The sequence below is a fragment of the Sphaeramia orbicularis genome, chromosome 2, assembly GCF_902148855.1.
Source record: "Sphaeramia orbicularis chromosome 2, fSphaOr1.1, whole genome shotgun sequence".
Classification (NCBI taxonomy): domain Eukaryota; kingdom Metazoa; phylum Chordata; class Actinopteri; order Kurtiformes; family Apogonidae; genus Sphaeramia; species Sphaeramia orbicularis.
The window spans coordinates 25,411,646-25,431,796 of record NC_043958.1 but is presented as its reverse complement, the minus strand read 5'-3'; the positions used below and the strand labels follow the sequence as shown (position 1 = coordinate 25,431,796).

Below are 20,151 nucleotides of genomic sequence, written 5' to 3'. Positions count from 1 at the left end.
TACTTATGCTAGTGAAAAACAAAACTGAAACTTAACATGTTTTCAAAATCTGACTCCCGACATGTCTTTGTTATACAGCGGATCTACACGAAATTTTCACAACTTCTAACCTGTATCCACTGGACCCCCTCCACTACTTCATGTTCCCCCCACAAATGCTGGGCCCCATGAATTTGTCATGTTTACCCCCACTTATGAGTGCCCCAGAGCAGTGCACACATTGAACATTTGTAATAACTTTTGAACAATGTAAAATGATCATCTCCCAGAAATTTTGTTTCAAATTTGTAGAATAAAACATTTTATGTCCAAAATAAATCTTATTACCTCCACCAGGAGGTACTGTGATCACTTTGCTTTGTGTGTTTACGTGTTTGTTTGTTTGTTTGTTTGCATGATAACTCAAAAAGTTATGGACGGATTTTCATGAAATTTTCAGGAACTGTTGATACTGGCACAAGGAACAACTGATTACATTTTGGTGGTGATCGGGAGGGGCAGATCTGTCTTGGCGGAGGTCTGCGCTCTTTGAGTGCTTTTCTTGTTAAGTATCATCTATCACAAATCCTACTAGGACAGATTGAAATTTTAGTTTGTCCTAGGACAAACTGAAATCCTATCTGTCCTAGGGTTAGGGTTAGGTTTAGGGTTAGGGTTAGGGGGGGATGGGGGTGGGGGTGGGGGGGTGGGTTAGGGGGTTTGGGTTAGGGTTAATCTTCAGATCCTAATTGCTTGTAGGATTTCAGTTTGTTCTAGGACAAACTAAAATTCCTATCTGTCCTAGTAGGATTATGAATCCTACTGGATTTCAATCTCTACTGTGACATAGTGACTCCGATATGGACATCTCAGATAATGTCAGTTTTTTTGGGACACCCTGTATGTGTGTGTGTGTGTGTGTGTGTGTGTGTGTGTGCAGGGTGTGATCTGTAAAAAACACGGGGGGGGGATTTGTTTTGTTGTCGGGGGAGGGGGGCACAGTTATATACATTGGGTTGTGGTCCATAACTACAACAGTCGTGAAACGAAAGTGAAACTTTACATACTTTCAAGGTCCAACTCCCAGGTTCTATTCCTCTATTCTACAGTGTGTGTGAGAGACAGAGAGAGAGAGAGAGAGAGAGAGAGCAAGTGTTTTAGAACTACCAACCATAGGCTGCAAACAACGTTCGTCTTATCGTCTCTTTCACCTGAACCTGATGTGATCCTAAACAGGACTGTAATGATGGTGGAGGGTCTTCAGTCTCTTCCTTCCAGGTTCACATCATATTTGTTGTGTTTTTAACCTCATATCTGCTGCTATTTCATATTTCGGGTCAATGTGCACTCCTTCAATATGTACGTGTGGAACCTGTAAAGATTTAAAGTTCTCAATCGACCAACGTCTTTCATTCCTTTTTCTTTTTCTCATCATACTGTGCCATTTCGGTACAGCTGTGTACCGAACCAAACAGGTGCGTACCGAAACACTTCGGTTTGGTATGTGTACCGTTACAGGCCTGCTGGAAATATGTGGCACATGTCAAACATCTGCATTTAAGGAGATGGTTTAGTGTCAGGGATGTTTTCATGGTGTCCTCAGAGTCTAGCAGATCCACATACAGCTGGAAGTCCGTCAGTGTAGATGTAGAGAGAAGACAGATGGGGCTGATGACCCACAAAGGACCAGATGGACCAGATCTTCTCCTAGAAACAGAAGATCCACAGTCCAGTCGACGACATATGACATCTGCTGCCTTCAGGGTCCAGGGCTCAGAGGAATAATAACCATAATCCATGGGTCTCCATTCTCCATGTTATTTCATCTTTACTTCACCCTTACAGCGACTGGCTCCTCCCACCAGTCTGACATCATCAGGATCTGATCAAATACAAGTGACAGATAAATGAGATTAAAGTGAGTGAACTGATGTCAGCTGGTGTCAGTCAAAGCTCCACCTGTGCAGGTAAGGTCCACAGCTGTTCCAGATGAGCAGGTCTGTGACCCTGAGCTTCCACAGTCCAGCAGAGCAGACTCATGGCCTTCACAGGTGAACGTCTGCACCACAGGAGCCTCCACTTCTCCATAGAGCACCCCCTGGAGGAGCGCAGGAGCCCCACAGCCCAGCTCCCTACAGACCACCTGGGCACCATGAAGGTCCAAGTGTCCTTCACACACTGAGAACCAGGACCTGGACTGGTTAGAGGGGACCTCCAGTCTGCCTGAACACACACTGGACCCATGGACCAGTCTGACAGAGTCTGTGGACACAGATGGAAGAAAACTGGAATAAAACTACAGTCTGAAGTGGACTCTAAGGGACTCTAGTGGACTGGAGCAGACTGGGGTATGGGGGTTGGACTATATAGTGGATTTTACTGGACTGTAGTGGACTCACATTCATATGTGTTTGTGTTTTTCTTCTATGTGTGACATGATGTTCATCAGCTGTTTTTTTGGACATGGATATTATTGATTGATTAATTGTATTGATCAGTTTGTGTGAGTTCACATTAAATCTGAGTTGAGGTCGTGGACCGACTATATGCTGCTTAGATGTTTTTACACTCTATGATTTTTCAGTCGCACAGCCCTACTAGTAACAACAAAAACTGGGCCACATTGCCATGGTGTCAGATTTCATGTGCAGAAACAGACATGCCAGCTAAGAGTTTATGAGTGGTTATTCATCTGAAAATGCCAGTGGAATTTATCAGGACAGTAAAAGAATGAAGTGTATCAGAGGTGAGTTTATTATCTATCACATCTAGAACCCATGGTTTCCCATGGGTCAGCACAGTAGAAAAATTATATTGTGAATGGCATGCTTTTCTTTCTTTCAGTTACTGATTAGCCACTATTCTGTCATCCTTTTTCTTACCTGGTTCTTCCTGATCTTGCACTCTTTCCTCTCCTTCCCTTCTTTCATCTCTAACTCTTTTCACAATCACACACATATATTGTATTCAACTAGATGAAGGCCTACATAAATATGAAAAAATACTAATAATACTAATTACACAAAGCCCTCTCTCTGCTCCTCTCTCTCTCTTTATATTGTCAACCAAAAGGCAAATAACGAAACAGTGTGTTTCATATGGAAAAAGAGATATAAACTGATACATTTATCCAACTTAATATATCAGTCTAATAGAATATTTGGTTTCTGTGGAAAATGAAGTCACACTATTTGATCTTACACTCTTACCTGAACCTGGCTCTTAAAAAAAAACAAAAAAAAAAATCTTATATCATTGATGAGGAACACACACACACACACACACACACACACACACACACACACACACACAATAGGCTAGTTAGGTACAGACAGTAGCACCTTGGCTTTAACACATACACATGACACAACAGCAGCTTCTCTCATTCCAGTTCAAACAGAGGACAGAGGTTGACAGACCACCTGGAATGTTTCCTAGCTACAAAAACCATCAGCTCAGTCATACCTAACAACATCAGTGATCTACGTTTGCAGATGAGAACTGGTGATAATCATGTGTTGGTATCGAGTGGTAGAAATAAAGAAATGTGTCACATATCCTGGTTTAAACCAGGTACTTACACCACTACAGTATCTCACCAACTCTGGAAGGCTGCACATGCTCTGTGCAGATGGAGACTCAGAGTCTGAGTCGGGGAAAGGTGGGGGGGTGGGGGTTGGATCAAACCATTTTCGAGGCAGGGTGTGCTGCTCTACCATTTACTGTATATGGTTTTGACATTTGTATAGCTTGTTAAAAATGGACATTAAAGAAATTCTCTTCAGCACTCCCAAAAATGAGCTAGAAACGCCACTGCCCCTGCAGTCTTCTTACAATTGAAAAAAAAGAAAAAAAAAAAAAAGAAAAAAAAAAGGTGCGGCTGGCTATGATCTGGGATGAAGTCAAAAAAAAGTTGGGTTTATCTGATGTCAACAAAGGATGAGCTCCTGGTGCCACATTAAAAATAGTAGGAGGGGAAAACCATCATTGATAAACTCACACTGTTGGTGTGATTTTCTACTTAAGTTTGGACCAGAGGAGAACACTTGTTGAGGAGAAGAACTTCTAAGTGTGTGTTCAGAGCTAATGTCTGCTTGTACAACATAAATTCAAGATTTTTGTATTTGAGCTTGAGAAGTTTATATTTTTAAGTGTATGCTGACGTATCTGTTTTTTCAATTTTTTTAATTTCAGTGTTAGTCATGGATGTTTGTGACATTGAAATTTTAGATACAACCAAAACTATCAGTGATTTCATAAATGATAAAATCAAAGAGCGTCATTCAGTGGTAAGTATCCCAGACATCATATACCTCCAGTTGTTTTATTAATACATTGTGTAAGTGAATTCTGCTTCATTTATTCAGGACAGTGAAGTGCCATTCCATGTGGCAAATTTGGATGATTTACACCAAAAGCACATCAGATGGCTCAGGACTCTACCTCGAGTGAAGCCTTTCTATGCAGTGAAGTGCAACAGCACCCCAGCAGTGATCAGGATGCTGAGCACTCTGGGTACAGGCTTTGACTGTGCCAGCAAGGTACTCCCAAAACAATCCAACACTGTGTTTTCTGTTGTCCACAGTCTTCACTTGGAGATGTTTTCCTCTTATTTCCTTGCACATTTTAAACACATTTTCATTGATTACAGGGTGAGATAGAGTTGGTCTTGTCTCTTGGAGTCACTCCTGAGAAAATCATTTTCGCACATACCACAAAACCACAATCCCACATCAAATATGCCAGTACTCGTGGAGTGGACATGATGACATTTGACTGTGAGGAGGAACTCCTAAAGATTTCTGCTTGTCACACCAGAGCAAAGCAAGTAAACACAAAGTGTTGTGTTGATCAGATCCTATTGTGAATTGTTTGTTCTTCACTGGTTAACAACAATCTTTCCAGACTAGTTCTGCGGATTGCAGTGGATGACTCCAAGTCAGCAATAAAACTCAGCCAAAAGTTTGGAACCAAACCATCAGTGGTTAAGAAGCTGCTGGAACGATGTAAAGAGCTGGACTTAGAGGTCATCGGAGTCAGTTTCCATGTAGGTAGTGGATGTACAGATAGTTTGGCGTACAGACAGGCCATCGAAGATGCTCGGCATGTCTTTGACACAGCGGTAAGTAGAGAGGTCATTTCCTGACAAAACTTAGCAAATGAAAAAAGACACATGCTATATATAAGTGTTTTAGCAAGAAAAGAACATGATTAACAAATACATTTAGTTTATTAAATACCCATTAAGTACATGTTGGTAGATCACATGACTGTAACAGATCATGTCTGAGTAATAACCACAGCATATACCTGTTTTTAGTCTTTCTGCTGTGTTTATGATGAAGGATTTGAAATTTTCATCCTCCACAACAGCAGGTGGTGCAAGAAGTTTATCACATAATAATCAAATACATAAAACGTGAAATGTAGAACAGTTTTTAACACATTTAGTGTTGTAGTACTTGAGTCCAGTCTTGGAATGTTGACAGGCATTATTTGAAAAGTACATCCCATGGTGCAATGCAAAGATTCTGCATTCAGTGAGTATCAGTGACTTCACTTCAGTTGCTGCTGCAATCACAGAGCAGAGACAAGATAAGCGACCAATCTGGAGTCATAAAATTTGCCTTTCATAATCACAAAACAGTAATTGCCAAAGACTTGGATGGGCTTAACATGTTGATGACAGAGCAGTGCTGTTGAAGCAGTTTTGAAAACTGGCAGAAGATGATGCATATGGCAGGGATTTTTTTTAATGATAGTGAAAAGTCCATACGAAGAGGTTAAGTAGACAAGAGTGTGTCAGACTGCTCCTGTAAACATTTCCCAGACTAGCTTAGTCTGTAGATCTAACTGTTGTTGGGGTGGTATTAAATCATGGTTATGAAAACTCAATCCAATCAATCAGTCATATTTTATTTATATACTGTCAAATCATAACAAAATTTGTCTCATGACACTTTATTTAGAGCTAGTCTATAGGCCAGACTCTTAATAATCTTAGGTTGTTTTTGTTAAAGTACTAACTGACAGATATTTTTCTTTCAGGTTTTGCTGGGATTTCAGATGAAACTATTAGATATCGGTGGTGGATTCCCTGGAAATGAGGGCTTTCAGATTCAATTTGATGAGGTATAAAGAATATCTTGACAATTTTGTGTTTCTACAGTGTGAACCAGAAAACTACAAAAGCAAACGATTATTGGATTATTATTGGATTATTGGCAGTCAGACAAACTCAAGTCAGAATGCACCATTAAATGGGCATCTGTAGGTGGAATCATGTCTATAGCTTCTAAATCTGGAGTGGTTGTCCACTTTTCAATACATTATGAGCCACTGGAATGGATGATAGGAGTCTTCTAGAACTGATCACATTCAAGGTGGGTGCAGAATACACACAAAACCCATGATGCTGGGTTATAGATTTATCCATAATAACCACCTGTTGTTTAGAACTGGAATTCAGACCTCAAAATGGTTCCTGTTGATTTGAAGTGAAAGCTGCTCCCTGGTTAAAGTTATGCTAAAAAGGCTTTGAATTTTCATGTTATTCTATGTTTTGTGGCTCATTGCACATGTTGCATGATAGGTATTTATAGGTCAAAGACCAGAGGGGGAGTAATTGAGATGTGGTGCTCCTCCTGATGTTCAGATAAGATTACCTAGAATTTATTACAACCTGTATGTATGATTGTATACCTGTGGTATTTTATTGTCCTAGTTTTCAAAGGTAATCAACGAGGCGTTGGATGAATTCTTCCCGGCTGACAGTGGGGTGCAGGTCATTGCTGAACCAGGACGGTACTATGTGGACTCAGCCTTCACACTGGCTGTGAACGTTTTTGCTAAAAAAGTTGTCATGGATGATGTGACTCGAATCAGAGGTGTGTATAATGTGTCTATAGACCATACCCACACCAGACATTATCCTGTGACATCACACTGTGGGCACAAAGCTCCAGTTCTGTCACTAACAGGATATTATCATACTGATGTTTCCATGTCATGTAAAATAAGGAGATGTGAGACACTGTTATAATTGTACTAGTTAGTAACTGATCAGCAAATGATCAAATGGTGGCAGAATTATCTAAAGACTCATTGTTAGTGTTCAACCACTTCCTGTTTTGGCTAAAATGTTAATTGTAAAATGTCTGCTTTCCCAGATCCTGAGAATGACAGAGTGATGATGTACTACATCAGTGATGGAGTCTTTGGCTCCTTAAACTGCCTCATGTATGATCCTGCCCACACAAATGTGGCTCCGTATCTCCACAGGGTAATTTGATCATATACTACATACTTTATATGCAGCCACATGTTTGTCCTAAATGTAATGTCCATAGGTGGTGGAGAGCGGTGAGAAGAGATACCGGTCCATTATCTGGGGTCCGACCTGCGACAGCCTGGACAGAGTCACTGCCACCTACTGGATGCCTGAGGTTCAAGTTGGGGACTGGCTTCTTATTGACAACATGGGAGCCTACACTGTGTGTTGTTCATCTGACTTTAATTTCTTTGACAAAGCAGACATTTACCCTGTTTTATCTGCTCAGACATGGAACATGTTCAACTTGTCTTAGTGCTGAGGTCATTTATTATATATTATAAGTAAGATCCAGGACCAATAGAGAAAATAAAAGTAATTTACTCATGCAAGTTAATTAAACTTTTTCTGTAATACAGATTATTTTCAGTGTAGAATTTTTCTCTGTATTATGGTATGGGTGCATGCACTATCCTGAAACTATAAATTTTAAAGTCACTGATAACTTTATGTAGACTGCTGGTATATGTTTCAACAATAGTAAAAATGAATATTTTGATTTTATTTATTTATTTATTTTTTTAAAGATATATATTTTAAGGTACCTTTATATATTTTAAGGTAGTATTTGTCATAAATACAGGACAGCTGTTTTCACTTGTATGAAAAACACAAAGATGTGGAAAATGTGTAGTTTTTGTTTTAACCTTATGATGTTTGCTCTTTTTTTAAAACTGTAAAACCAATATGCACGCTATTAAATTTCATTTAACATGTAACAGAAGCACAATCTATATCGGTTTAAACATAGCTCAGCTATAACCCTAACGGTACAATGGGTCACTGTTCTAGAAGCATCGAAGGTACTTAAAAAATGTATTGTTTGACATTCTTGCTTGTGTACAATCAGTTGCTGTGGATGATGCAATGAGGTCAATAATTACAAAGGCAGTGATGATCTGAAATAATGTTTTCATTCTACATACCTGCTACAACTTATGGCCATCAGGCAGATGTAGTGGAAGCCCAGGCCCCCTGTGCATTATCTTCACACATTTCCCTGTCCTTACCTTACCTTACCTTATGGGTTAGGGGGGGTGTGGTCCATAAATAGCATTACTTACGCTAGTGAAAAACAAAACTGAAACTTAACATGTTTTCAAAGTCCGAGTCCTGACATGCCTTTCTTATACAGCGGATCTTACACGAAATTTTCACAGCTTCTAACCTGTATCCACTGGACCCCCTCCACTACTTTATGTGCCCCCCACAAATGCTGGGCCCCATGAATTTGTCATGTTTACCCCCACTTATGAGTGCCCCAGAGCAGTGCACACATTGAACATTTGTAATAACTTTTGAACAATGTAAAATGATCATCCCTCAGAATTTTTTGTTTCAAATTTGTAGAATAAAACATTTTATGTCCAAAATAAATCTTATTACCTCCACCAGGAGGTACTGTGATCACTTTGCTTTGTGTGTTTGTGTGTTTATTTGTTTGTTTGTTAGCACGATAACTCAAAAAGTTATGGACGGATTTTCATGAAATTTATAGGAAATGTTGATACTGGCACAAGGAACAACTGATTACATTTTGGTGGTGATCGAGAGGGGCAGATCTGTCTTGGCGGAGGTCTGCGTTCTTCGAGTGCTTTTCTTGTTAAGTATCATTTCTCCAGACCATGTAGTGACTCCGATATGGACATCTCAGATTATGTCAGTTTTTTTGGGACACCCTGTGTGTGTGTGTGTGTGTGTGTGTGTGTGTGTGTGTGTGTGTGTAGGTGTGTGTGTGTGTGTGTGTGTGCAGGGTGTGACCTTTCAAAAACACGGGGGGGGGGGGGTGTTTGTTTTTTTTGTCAGGGGAGGGGGAGGGGGAGGGGGGCACAGTTTATAAACGTGGGGTTGCGGTCCATAACTAACACTGGCGTGAAACTTTACATACCTTCAAGGTCCAACTCCCAGGTTTTATTCCTCTATTCTACAGTGTGTGTGAGAGACAGAGAGAGAGAGAGCAAGTGTTTTAGAACTACCAACCATAGGCTGCAAACAACGTTCGTCTTATCAACGTCTCTTTCACCTGAACCTGATGTGATCCCAAACAGTACTGTAATGATGGTGGAGGGTCTTCAGTCTCTTCCTTCCAGGTTCACATCATATTTGTTGTGTTTTTAACCTCATATCTGCTGCTATTTCATATTTCGGGTCAATGTGCGCTCCTTCAATATGTACGTGTGGAACCTGTGCAGATTTAAAGTTCTCAATCGACCAACGTCTTTCATTCCTTTTTCTTTTTCTCATCATACTGTGCCATTTCGGTACAGCTGTGTACCGAACCAAACAGGTGCGTACCGAAACACTTCAGTTTGGTATGTGTACCGTTACAGGCCTGCTGGAAATATGTGGCACATGTCAAACATCTGCATTTAAGGAGATGGTTTAGTGTCAGTGATGTTTTCATGGTGTCCTCAGAGTCTAGCAGATCCACATACAGCTGGAAGTCCGTCAGTGTAGATGTAGAGAGAAGACAGATGGGGCTGATGACCCACAAAGGACCAGATGGACCAGATCTTCTCCTAGAAACAGAAGATCCACAGTCCAGTCGACGACATATGACATCTGCTGCCTTCAGGGTCCAGGGCTCAGAGGAATAATAACCATAATCCATGGGTCTCCATTCTCCATGACATTTCATCTTTACTTCACCCTTACAGCGACTGGCTCCTCCCACCAGTCTGACATCATCAGGATCTGATCAAATACAAGTGACAAATAAATGAGATTAAAGTGAGTGAACTGATGTCAGCTGGTGTCAGTCAAAGCTCCACCTGTGCAGGTAAGGTCCACAGCTGTTCCAGATGAGCAGGTCTGTGACCCTGAGCTTCCACAGTCCAGCAGAGCAGACTCATGGCCTTCACAGGTGAACGTCTGGACCACAGGAGCCTCCACTTCTCCATAGAGCGCCCCCTGGAGAAGCGCAGGAGCCCCACAGCCCAGCTCCCTACAGACCACCTGGGCACCATGAAGGTCCAAGTGTCCTTCACACCCTGAGAACCAGGACCTGGACTGGTTAGAGGGGACCTCCAGTCTGCCTGAACACACACTGGACCCATGGACCAGTCTGACAGAGTCTGTGGACACAGATGGAAGAAGACTGGAATAAAACTACAGTCTGAAGTGGACTCTAAGGGACTCTAGTGGACTGGAGCAGACTGGGGTATGGGGGTTGGACTATATAGTGGATTTTACTGGACTGTAGTGGACTCACATTCATATGTGTTTGTGTTTTTCTTCTATGTGTGACATGATGTTCATCAGCTGTTTGTTTGGACATGGATATTATTGATTGATTAATTGCATTGATCAGTTTGTGTGAGTTCACATTAAATCTGAGTTGAGGTCGTGGACCGACTATATGCTGCTTAGATGTTTTTACACTCTATGATTTTTCAGTCGCACAGCCCTACTAGTAACAACAAAAACTGGGCCACATTGCCATGGTGTCAGATTTCATGTGCAGAAACAGACATGCCAGCTAAGAGTTTATGAGTGGTTATTCATCTGAAAATGCCAGTGGAATTTATCAGGACAGTAAAAGAATGAAGTGTATCAGAGGTGAGTTTATTATCTATCACATCTAGAACCCATGGTTTCCCATGGGTCAGCACAGTAGTAAAATTATATTGTGAATGGCATGTTTTTCTTTCTTTCAGTTACTGATTTGCCACTGTTCTGTCATCCTTTTTCTTACCTGGTTCTTCCTGATCTTGCACTCTTTCCTCTCCTTCCCTTCTTTCATCTCTAACTCTTTTCACAATCACACACACATATATTGTATTCAACTAGATGAAGGCCGACATAAATATGAAAAAATACTAATAATACTAATTTTAAAAAAAGCCCTCTCTCTGCTCCCCTCTCTCTCTTTATATTGTCAACCAAAAGGCAAATAACGAAACAGTGTGTTTCATATGGAACAAGAGATATAAACTGATACATTTATCCAACTTAATATATCAGTCTAATAGAATATTTGGTTTCTGTGGAAAATGAAGTCACACTATTTGATCTTACACTCTTACCTGAACCTGGCTCTTAAAAAAAAAAAAAAATCTTATATCATTGATGAGGTACACACACACACACACACACACACACACACACACACACACACACACACACAATAGGCTAGTTAGGTACAGACAGTAGCACCTTGGCTTTAACACATACACATGACACAACAGCAGCTTCTCTCATTCCAGTTCAAACAGAGGACAGAGGTTGACAGACCACCTGGAATGTTTCCTAGCTACAAAAACCATCAGCTCAGTCATACCTAACAACATCAGTGATCTACGTTTGCAGATGCAGATGAGGACTGGTGATAATCATGTGTTGGTATCGAGTGGTAGAAATAAAGAAATGTGTCACATATCCTGGTTTAAACCAGGTACTTACACCACTACAGTATCTCACCAACTCTGGAAGGCTGCACATGCTCTGTGCAGATGAAGACTCAGAGTCTGAGTCGGGGAAAGGCGGGGGGGTGGGGGGTGGATCAAACCATTTTTGAGGCAGGGTGTGCTGCTCTACCATTTACTGTATATGGTTTTGACATTTGTATAGCTTGTTAAAAATGGACATTAAAAAAATTCTCTTCAGCACTCCCAAAAATGAGCTAGAAACGCCACTGCCCCTGCAGTCTTCTTACAATTGAAAAAAAAAAAAAAAAAGAAAAAAAAAAAGGTGCGGCTGGCTATGATCTGGGATGAAGTCAACCAAGAGTTGGGTTTATCTGATGTCAACAAAGGATGAGCTCCTGGTGCCACATTAAAATAGTAGGAGGGGAAAACCATCATTGATAAACTCACACTGTTGGTGTGATTTTCTACTTAAGTTTGGACCAGAGGAGAACACTTGTTGAGGAGAAGAACTTCTAAGTGTGTGTTCAGAGCTAATGTCTGCTTGTACAACATAATTTGAAGATTTTTTTTTGTATTTGAGTTTGAGAAGTTTATATTTTTAAGTGTATGCTGACGTATCTGTTTTTTCAATTTTTTTTAATTTCAGTGTTAGTCATGGATGTTTGTGACATTGAAATTTTAGATACAACCAAAACTATCAGTGATTTTATAAATGATAAAATCAAAGAGCGTCATTCAGTGGTAAGTATCCCAGACATCATATACCTCCAGTTGTGTTATTAATACATTGTGTAAGTGAATTCTGCTTCATTTATTCAGGACAGTGAAGTGTCATTCCATGTGGCAAATTTGGATGATTTACACCAAAAGCACATCAGATGGCTCAGGACTCTACCTCGAGTGAAGCCTTTCTATGCAGTGAAGTGCAACAGCACCCCAGCAGTGATCAGGATGCTGAGCACTCTGGGTACAGGCTTTGACTGTGCCAGCAAGGTACTCCCAAAACAATCCAACACTGTGTTTTCTGTTGTCCACAGTCTTCACTTGGAGATGTTTTCCTCTTATTTCCTTGCACATTTTAAACACATTTTCATTGATTACAGGGTGAGATAGAGTTGGTCTTGTCTCTTGGAGTCACTCCTGAGAAAATCATTTTCGCACATACCACAAAACCACAATCCCACATCAAATATGCCAGTACTCGTGGAGTGGACATGATGACATTTGACTGTGAGGAGGAACTCCTAAAGATTTCTGCTCTTCTTTCTGCTCGTCTCTATTCTACAGTGTGTGTGAGAGACAGAGAGTGAGAGAGCAAGTGTTTTAGAACTACCAATCATAGGCTGCAAACAACATTCATCTTATCAACGTCTCTTTCACCTGAACCTGATGTGATCCCAAACAGGACTGTAATGATGGTGGAGGGTCTTCAGTCTCTTCCTTCCAGGTTCACATCATATTTGTTGTGTTTTTAACCTCATATCTGCTGCTATTTCATATTTCGGGTCAATGTGCGCTCCTTCAATTTGTACGTGTGGAACCTGTGCAGATTTAAAGTTCTGCATCGACCAACGTCTTTCTTTTCTTTTTCTTTTTCTCATCATACTGTGCCATTTCGGTACAGCTGTGTACCGAACCAAACAGGTGCGTACCGAAACACTTCAGTTTGGTATGTGTACCGTTACAGGCCTGCTGGAAATATGTGGCACATGTCAAACATCTGCATTTAAGGAGATGGTTTAGTGTCAGGGATGGTTTCATGGTGTCCTCAGAGTCTAGCAGATCCACATACAGCTGGAAGTCCGTCAGTGTAGATGTAGAGAGAAGACAGATGGGGCTGATGACCCACAAAGGACCAGATGGACCAGATATTCTCCGAGAAACAGAAGATCCACAGTCCAGTCGACGACATATGACATCTGCTGCCTTCAGGGTCCAGGGCTCAGAGGAATAATAACCATAATCCATGGGTCTCCATTCTACATGATATTTCATCTTTACTTCACCCTTACAGCGACTGGCTCCTCCCACCAGTCTGACATCATCAGGATCTGATCAAATACAAGTGACAGATAAATTAGATTAAAGTGAGTGAACTGATAGAAGTTGGTGTCAGTCAAAGCTCCACCTGTGCAGGTAAGGTCCACAGCTGTTCTAGATGAGCAGGTCTCTGAATCCGGGCTTCCACAGTCCAGCAGAGCAGACTCATGGCCTTCACACTGGAACGTCTGGACCACAGGAGCCTCCGCTTCTCCATAGAGCACTCACTTTTAAAGTCTTTGAAAAGGTTCAGTAAGCATCTTTGTGTTATTTATGCAATAAATTATATACATTTTTCAAATCAGATTTTTTTTTGCGTGTGTGTTTTCTGGCCTTTTATGTTTTTATAGTAGGTTAAAGTGAAAAAATAATAGACAGATGAGATAGATGAAGTTGTGCTGAAAAAACAGATACCAAACATGGGGATTGTAAATATTTGTTTATGTAGTATATAAAGGCAAAATCAAAAGAACTGAAAACCAGACAAAATAGGCTCAGACCACTAAGGGTTAATATTTGAATGTTTCTGCAACAGAAAGTACATTGTGCCAATTATTTCATTTTATTTATTTATTTATTTTTTTTCCAAAATATAACTTGGTTAAATTTTTTCAGTGTGTGTATAAGTACTTTTTGAACATTTTGAGCACAATATCAATAATACCGCGATAATAATGATAATCATGATAATTTTGGACACAATAACCGTGATTTGAAATTTTCATATCGTTACATCCCTATCTATCTATCTATCTATCTATCTATCTATCTATCTATCTATCTATCTATCTATCTATCTATCTATCTATCTATCTATTGTTGTGGAAATGTTCAACTGATAACCCACACACAAAGAGGAGGAGAGAAAGTTAGAGTTAAAATATATACATGCATTTATTGAGAAGTCAATCACAGAGAAACTCTGTAAGTGAAGTCTGATTAAACAAGAGAAAACTAAAGATTATATAGAACCAAATCCAACCCCCTCAAACTATGATGTCATTCCTTACGTACATCGTACCACTCCATACTACTCCTTCTCTGCTCCGTGAAGAGGTCATGATGACCTCTTCACTCTAACCTTGCTTGGATCCTATCTGGAGTGCAGGCGCCATCCTCTATCTACACATTCAGACATTTAGGTGTTTGGATTTTAACTCAAGGCAAGAAAGAACTCCATTCCTGGGTCGGGGGTGTTACAGAGTGGTAAACATCACACATAATGAATAATGACTCAGCATTAAAAGAAGATGTACTAACAGTATAAAATATAAAGAGTATAAAATATAAAAAGTAAATTTTTCCACCACATTTCCTCCCTTTTGATTATTCAAACGAATCAATCATGCAAAAACATAAAATTTACATACGAGTATCAATAAATGATTATAAATGATCATCAAACCATAGACAACCTAATTCAGCTATATTCCTCCAGATATAAATAATATGTAGCCAAATTTCCAGACTTTGTTTTTTTTTTAGATCATGTTTGACATTGGAGGACAAATAGCAAAATACTATGAAAAAATACTATAACCATCCACCCATGATCTATCTGCTTTTGGACATCAGTCAGAACAGTGATTTACAGTTTCACAATTTTTTGTTAATTTGACAGGATTACACGTTGCTTTCTTCATGCACCATCAAATCATCATCAAGATCATCTAAGTCATCAAAATCATAATCATCATCATCATCATCATCATCAATCACTTCATGCTATACCATACTAAAAGTACCAATCACATTGCTAATCATTGAACGTATTATTGGAATAATGCAACAGGATAATACAAGGAGTAATACAAACACACCAAAAATCACAGCAACAATTTTCATCAACATTGCCTTCCATCCCCCAGACAGCAGCCAGCCCCAAAAATCCCAGCCTGTTGTAGTGCATGCAGTGTTTTCCTCATGTAGGACTCGTCTAAGGTGATCAAGCTGATTGTGGAAACATCAGGTACATAGGTACAACACTGGTCGCCAATAAGATGACAGACACCTCCCTTTTCAGCCAATAGGAGATCTAAAGCTGCCCTATTCTATAATGCGACAGTGCGGAGAGCTTTCATCTCACTGGTCATTAAACCCCTGTTCAACAGACACAGTGAGATTCTCTAGCTCCACAGAAAGTTCTTCTATGTACCAAGCTAAACAATCAGGGCCGTACATGGGAATAATACTGATTACAAACTTTTGGCCACCTGAAATCCGATCCCGTTTTACACAGGTGTGAGGCGGTGACATAACTGGGCTGATGGTCAATTTGGAGATAGCTGGAACCAAATAAGAGAGGTGACATGTACCTGCCCATCATGCTGGGAGATACAGATAAGAGTGTAGACCACACGTCCACACCATATCTGTAGGACAGCCATACCCATAATCAGAAGGAGTTAGAGCTACGGTGGCATTATATGTGGTAGTAACATTAAAAATAAAGTAAAATAAAAATATGAGGTCTTAGCATCATAATGTGTCAGTGGGGATGGTGTACCTAGTAATGCCGTGAGATTGTAGAGGACTATAAATGGAGAAAAGTAAATTTATCAGCTCTGTTTTCACAATTTGTTAACCCGCAGGCTACCTTGAGAGTAATGTTACACCCAGATGTGTGTCCCAAATTATACCGTGTGTGTTCTGTGACTGGGGAATGGAAGCAAAACTGTGGAATGAAAAATAGATTAGACAGATCTCTGAGCCGAAAAACATTTTTCTGTACCATAGTAATATTAGTGTCTCTAGAGAAATTTCTTGGATTTCTGAAGGAAGGTCACGTTGGGTCTCAACCCCAGCCAGGGGTACGCCGTGACAGACGGCCACCGTCCACTTTATCATTGTCAATAGTGTGTGATTGATCAAAAGAGGATAAGGAGCGAACAGAGTATCTTTGTGTGAGCTGTGTGGCATCAAACTGCACACATAAAACACAGATTAGTGACACGTCGTGTCAGGTCACGTGTCACTCGCCACCACGTGTTATCACTATACTTGTGGTGATCAATGAGGTGGAGGTCACGTCCGTGACGTCCCCAAAGCTCCTCTGACCCTAGCTGTCCTCCGACAGACCAGGGCGCAGCAGGAATGTGATGCGGTGGTGAAGGATCAGATACCTGATAGAATGTGTCCATGTACCACATGTACAGGCACAGGAGGGTGATGCAGATGACAGCTGACCCTTTGATCACCTCCATCGTCGTCGAATCAGTGTATGTGTGGGGCAGGGGGTCTTCAGTCACTCGCCAGTGACCAGGCAAAGGATAAGTGTATATGAGACGTCACTGGGGTCGTTACCACCGCTAGGTTTCAACCAGTGAGTCTTGTGAGTGTGGGTGCGTGATACAGCTGTGTCCAGCTCCGGTGTCCAGTCGTCCAGTCTACGCTGTCGATCGATGCTCCGGCCCGTCCTCGGCTGCAGCAGTCGGCGGTTCTCCCAGAAACCGCTTACAGTGGGTCGCGTGGATCCACATGGCACGTTCAGCAACCTTGACCGCTGTGTGCGTCATCAGGAGCACCTGGAAAGGTCCTCGCCACCTGCGCTGTTTCCAGTGCTTTCGTCTGAAGTCCCGGACCAGGATCCAATCCCCAGGCTGCAGCGGATGGAGCGGCTCCTCTGCAGGAACCGGTAGTGCTGATTTCACCAGTACCTGTACTTAAGATAGTTCAGAGGAGAGTTTCCTACACTAAGACAACATGTCATGCTCCAACAATGATGTCAACCCGGTGCTTGGTTGGGGGGCCTGGAGACCTGTATATGGGGTCTCCCAAACATAGTCTCAAAAGGACTCAGCCCACTTCGCCTCCTACGTCTCATTCTCATTTGCATGAGGACCAGAGGTAGGGCCTTGACCCAGTTAAGGCCTGTTTCCTCACAACATTTAGCCAGTTTTGATTTTAGGGTGCTATTTTCCCTTTCAATAGCCCCCCCTGATTGTGGATGGTATGCACAGTGTGTTTTGAGGTCAAAACCTAGTATTTCCCCTAACTCAGTTAGTGCTGTGTTCACAAAGTGGGACCCATCGTCTGATGAGATCCTCTTTGGGATCCCCCAACAAAACAAAACAAAATTTCAGTTACCAAAGCCTTAGCCACTGCAGAGCTGTCTGCATGTTTTGCAGGAAAACATTTATCCAACATTCCTCCCTTAGACACATGATCTACGCCATGTGTCAGCTTAGCAAACCAGGGGAAGAAATGTTTGGGCCGACAAGGTCGTCCATCAGCTGCCCCAGGTGAAACAAAAGACACAAGCCTGTGAAGAAGGACAACAAAGGAGAAGGTCATCAACATACTGTAAAGGAGCAACACCTGGTGGGAGGTCAAGGTGGGACAGCGAGTCGGCCAAAATCGAATTGTAAATGGTTGGGGCCTCACAATACCCCTGAGACATGCGCGTCCATGTGTACATTTTGTTTCTGAACTGAAACACGAACCAATACTGGCTATCTGCATGCACGGGAACAGATGTGAACGCGTTCGAAAGGTCAATGACAGAAAAGTGAGATGCAGACGGCGGAATTTGTGCCAAAATCATGTGTGGATTTGGGACCGTGGGCACACGTGGCACCACGGCTTTGTTTACAGCCTGTAGGTCTTGAATGAACCTCCATGTGTCTGGGTCAGGGGGGGTTCGCGCTTTTTCCACAGGAAAAATAGGGGTCCTGACCGGTGAATCAGGACATGGGACTATAATTCCCACATTCAAATAAGCTTCAAACACGGACTGTTTTTGACATGGCCTGTAATCAGATCGCGGGGTAATGATGACCGGTGGGCAGTTCCGGACGAGACCCACATCATGTGGACCAGTAGCCCAGACACCAGGTGGGATATCAGCCAGTTTGGGTGGCACGGAGACGGGTGAGAGGCCTGTGGGAGATGCAGACATACAGGTGAGCTGAGCGCTTCATCATTTAACAACTGTACAGTTTTCTGACAGTGAAACACTGATATCATGCTCTGTCTGTATACCCCCAGTCGGGGAGCGAACATGATGGCCGGGTCAGAGGTGGGACACAAATCTGACACCTGCAAGGCCTTTTCCACAAACGGGCCCACGTCTTTCCAATCTGCATGGCATGGTTTGGAAAGAGCAACATGCGTGGTGCAGCACCAAGCCTGTAAAAAGAATGTTGATTATCAGTCAGTGACACAGACAATGCACAAAAAATATGAATCCCAAAACATGTAACCCGTTGTGAGCTTATCAGACGTTGTGTGAAAAAACTTTTCCTCATATGTGGGGTCAGGGCCTCCAGGACTGAAATGAGAAGCACACTATAAATCATTTGGGGGTGAGACATAAGCACCAGGCTGAAGTCTGCTGTCACTTAGCTCGACCCATTTTTCTGTAATTTGGGGGGAACAGACTTTCCAGTGGTATACAGAATCTGGTAACCCAGCAGCATACCTAACCATTGTGTGTGCGTACACACAATGTGAGTGGAGATCTGTGCCCGCGACTATGTTTCGTTGAGTTATCGTTAACCCCTCTGGACCCAATTCAAGTTTTACCCCCAATTTGCACATCAAATCCCGCCCACACAAATTAATGGGACAGACGGGTGCGAGTAAAAAAAGAATGTTAGAAAGTACATTCCTGTGAAACACATGTCAACGGAACAGTAAAGCTCTCTCTGTCCTGTTTACCACCAGCCGACACAGAAATAATAGTTTTTCCACTCAACTTTAGTGTAGGTGTTAAGTCTACATGTCTGATCACAGAGTATGTAGCTCCACTATCTACTAAAAACAATGACTTAAACCTGCTTATAGTAAGATCAACCACAGGGAGCTTCTGATAGGAGTCAGTACACAGCTGAGCGTGTGTGTGTGTGTGTGTGTGTGTGTGTGTGTGTGTGTCACCTCCTCCTCCCTTGGGCAGTGCAGCAGAAGCTGTAGTGGGTGTGGTATTTGTGTCTGGAGACCCGCCCTCCAGGGCCGCGAGCCAATCCCCTGCCCCGTTCCCTCCACGTGGCTGTCTCCGCCCCGCCTTCTCTGTGGGCAGTCCCTTTTCCCATGTCCTGGTTGGCCACAGAGGTGGCCCACCCCTCCACATGTCGGACCACCCCTTTCCAGGTGTAGGTGGGCCTCGAGTGTTCTCCGGTCCCCTCCCCCGCCCACGCTGTTCCCCGGGGGGGTCAGGCGGACCAGTCCGGAGTGTCTGATGAAAGTGACCCCTGCCCTGCGTCTGGAATCTTCCACTGTCTCATCAGGCCTGTTTCAGGTTTCTCCATGCAGACAGAAAGCCTCAGGTGGGAAAAACGTCCGGCAGAGGCTAGGGGTCATCTGTGCAGCCAGAAGCCGCCTGAGTTCGGACCCAGTGGGTCTGTGTTCATTGCAGAAAGTCCCTCGGATGGATCAGGTAGATGTTTCAGTGAATGTCCATGCCCTGAACACCACAACAGGACCGTCTGGTCCGCTGAC

The 20,151-nt window shown here is 42.2% G+C and overlaps 1 protein-coding gene across 1 annotated transcript; it reads left to right on the top strand.

Moving 5' to 3' along the window:
* The first annotated feature begins 4,242 nt into the window (after window positions 1-4,242).
* On the top strand, window positions 4,243-7,565 carry LOC115431584 (ornithine decarboxylase-like). The gene is made up of 8 exons (XM_030152059.1): window positions 4,243-4,268; window positions 4,347-4,520; window positions 4,631-4,803; window positions 4,885-5,101; window positions 6,028-6,111; window positions 6,704-6,866; window positions 7,149-7,261; window positions 7,329-7,565. The coding sequence occupies exons 2-8, from the start codon at window positions 4,479-4,481 to the stop codon at window positions 7,563-7,565; spliced, it is 1,029 nt and encodes a 342-aa protein (XP_030007919.1). The 5' UTR covers window positions 4,243-4,268; window positions 4,347-4,478.
* The last annotated feature ends 12,586 nt before the right edge of the window (window positions 7,566-20,151 follow it).

Excerpts from the sequence above, each read along its gene's own strand:
- LOC115431584 (XM_030152059.1), top strand. The coding sequence starts at position 4,479 with ATGCTGAGCACTCTGGGTACAGGCTTTGACTGTGCCAGCAAG. Across the intron at positions 6,867-7,148 it reads TGATGTGACTCGAATCAGAG|ATCCTGAGAATGACAGAGTG; the intron begins GTGTGTATAATG and ends CTGCTTTCCCAG. Across the intron at positions 7,262-7,328 it reads TGGCTCCGTATCTCCACAGG|GTGGTGGAGAGCGGTGAGAA; the intron begins GTAATTTGATCA and ends TAATGTCCATAG.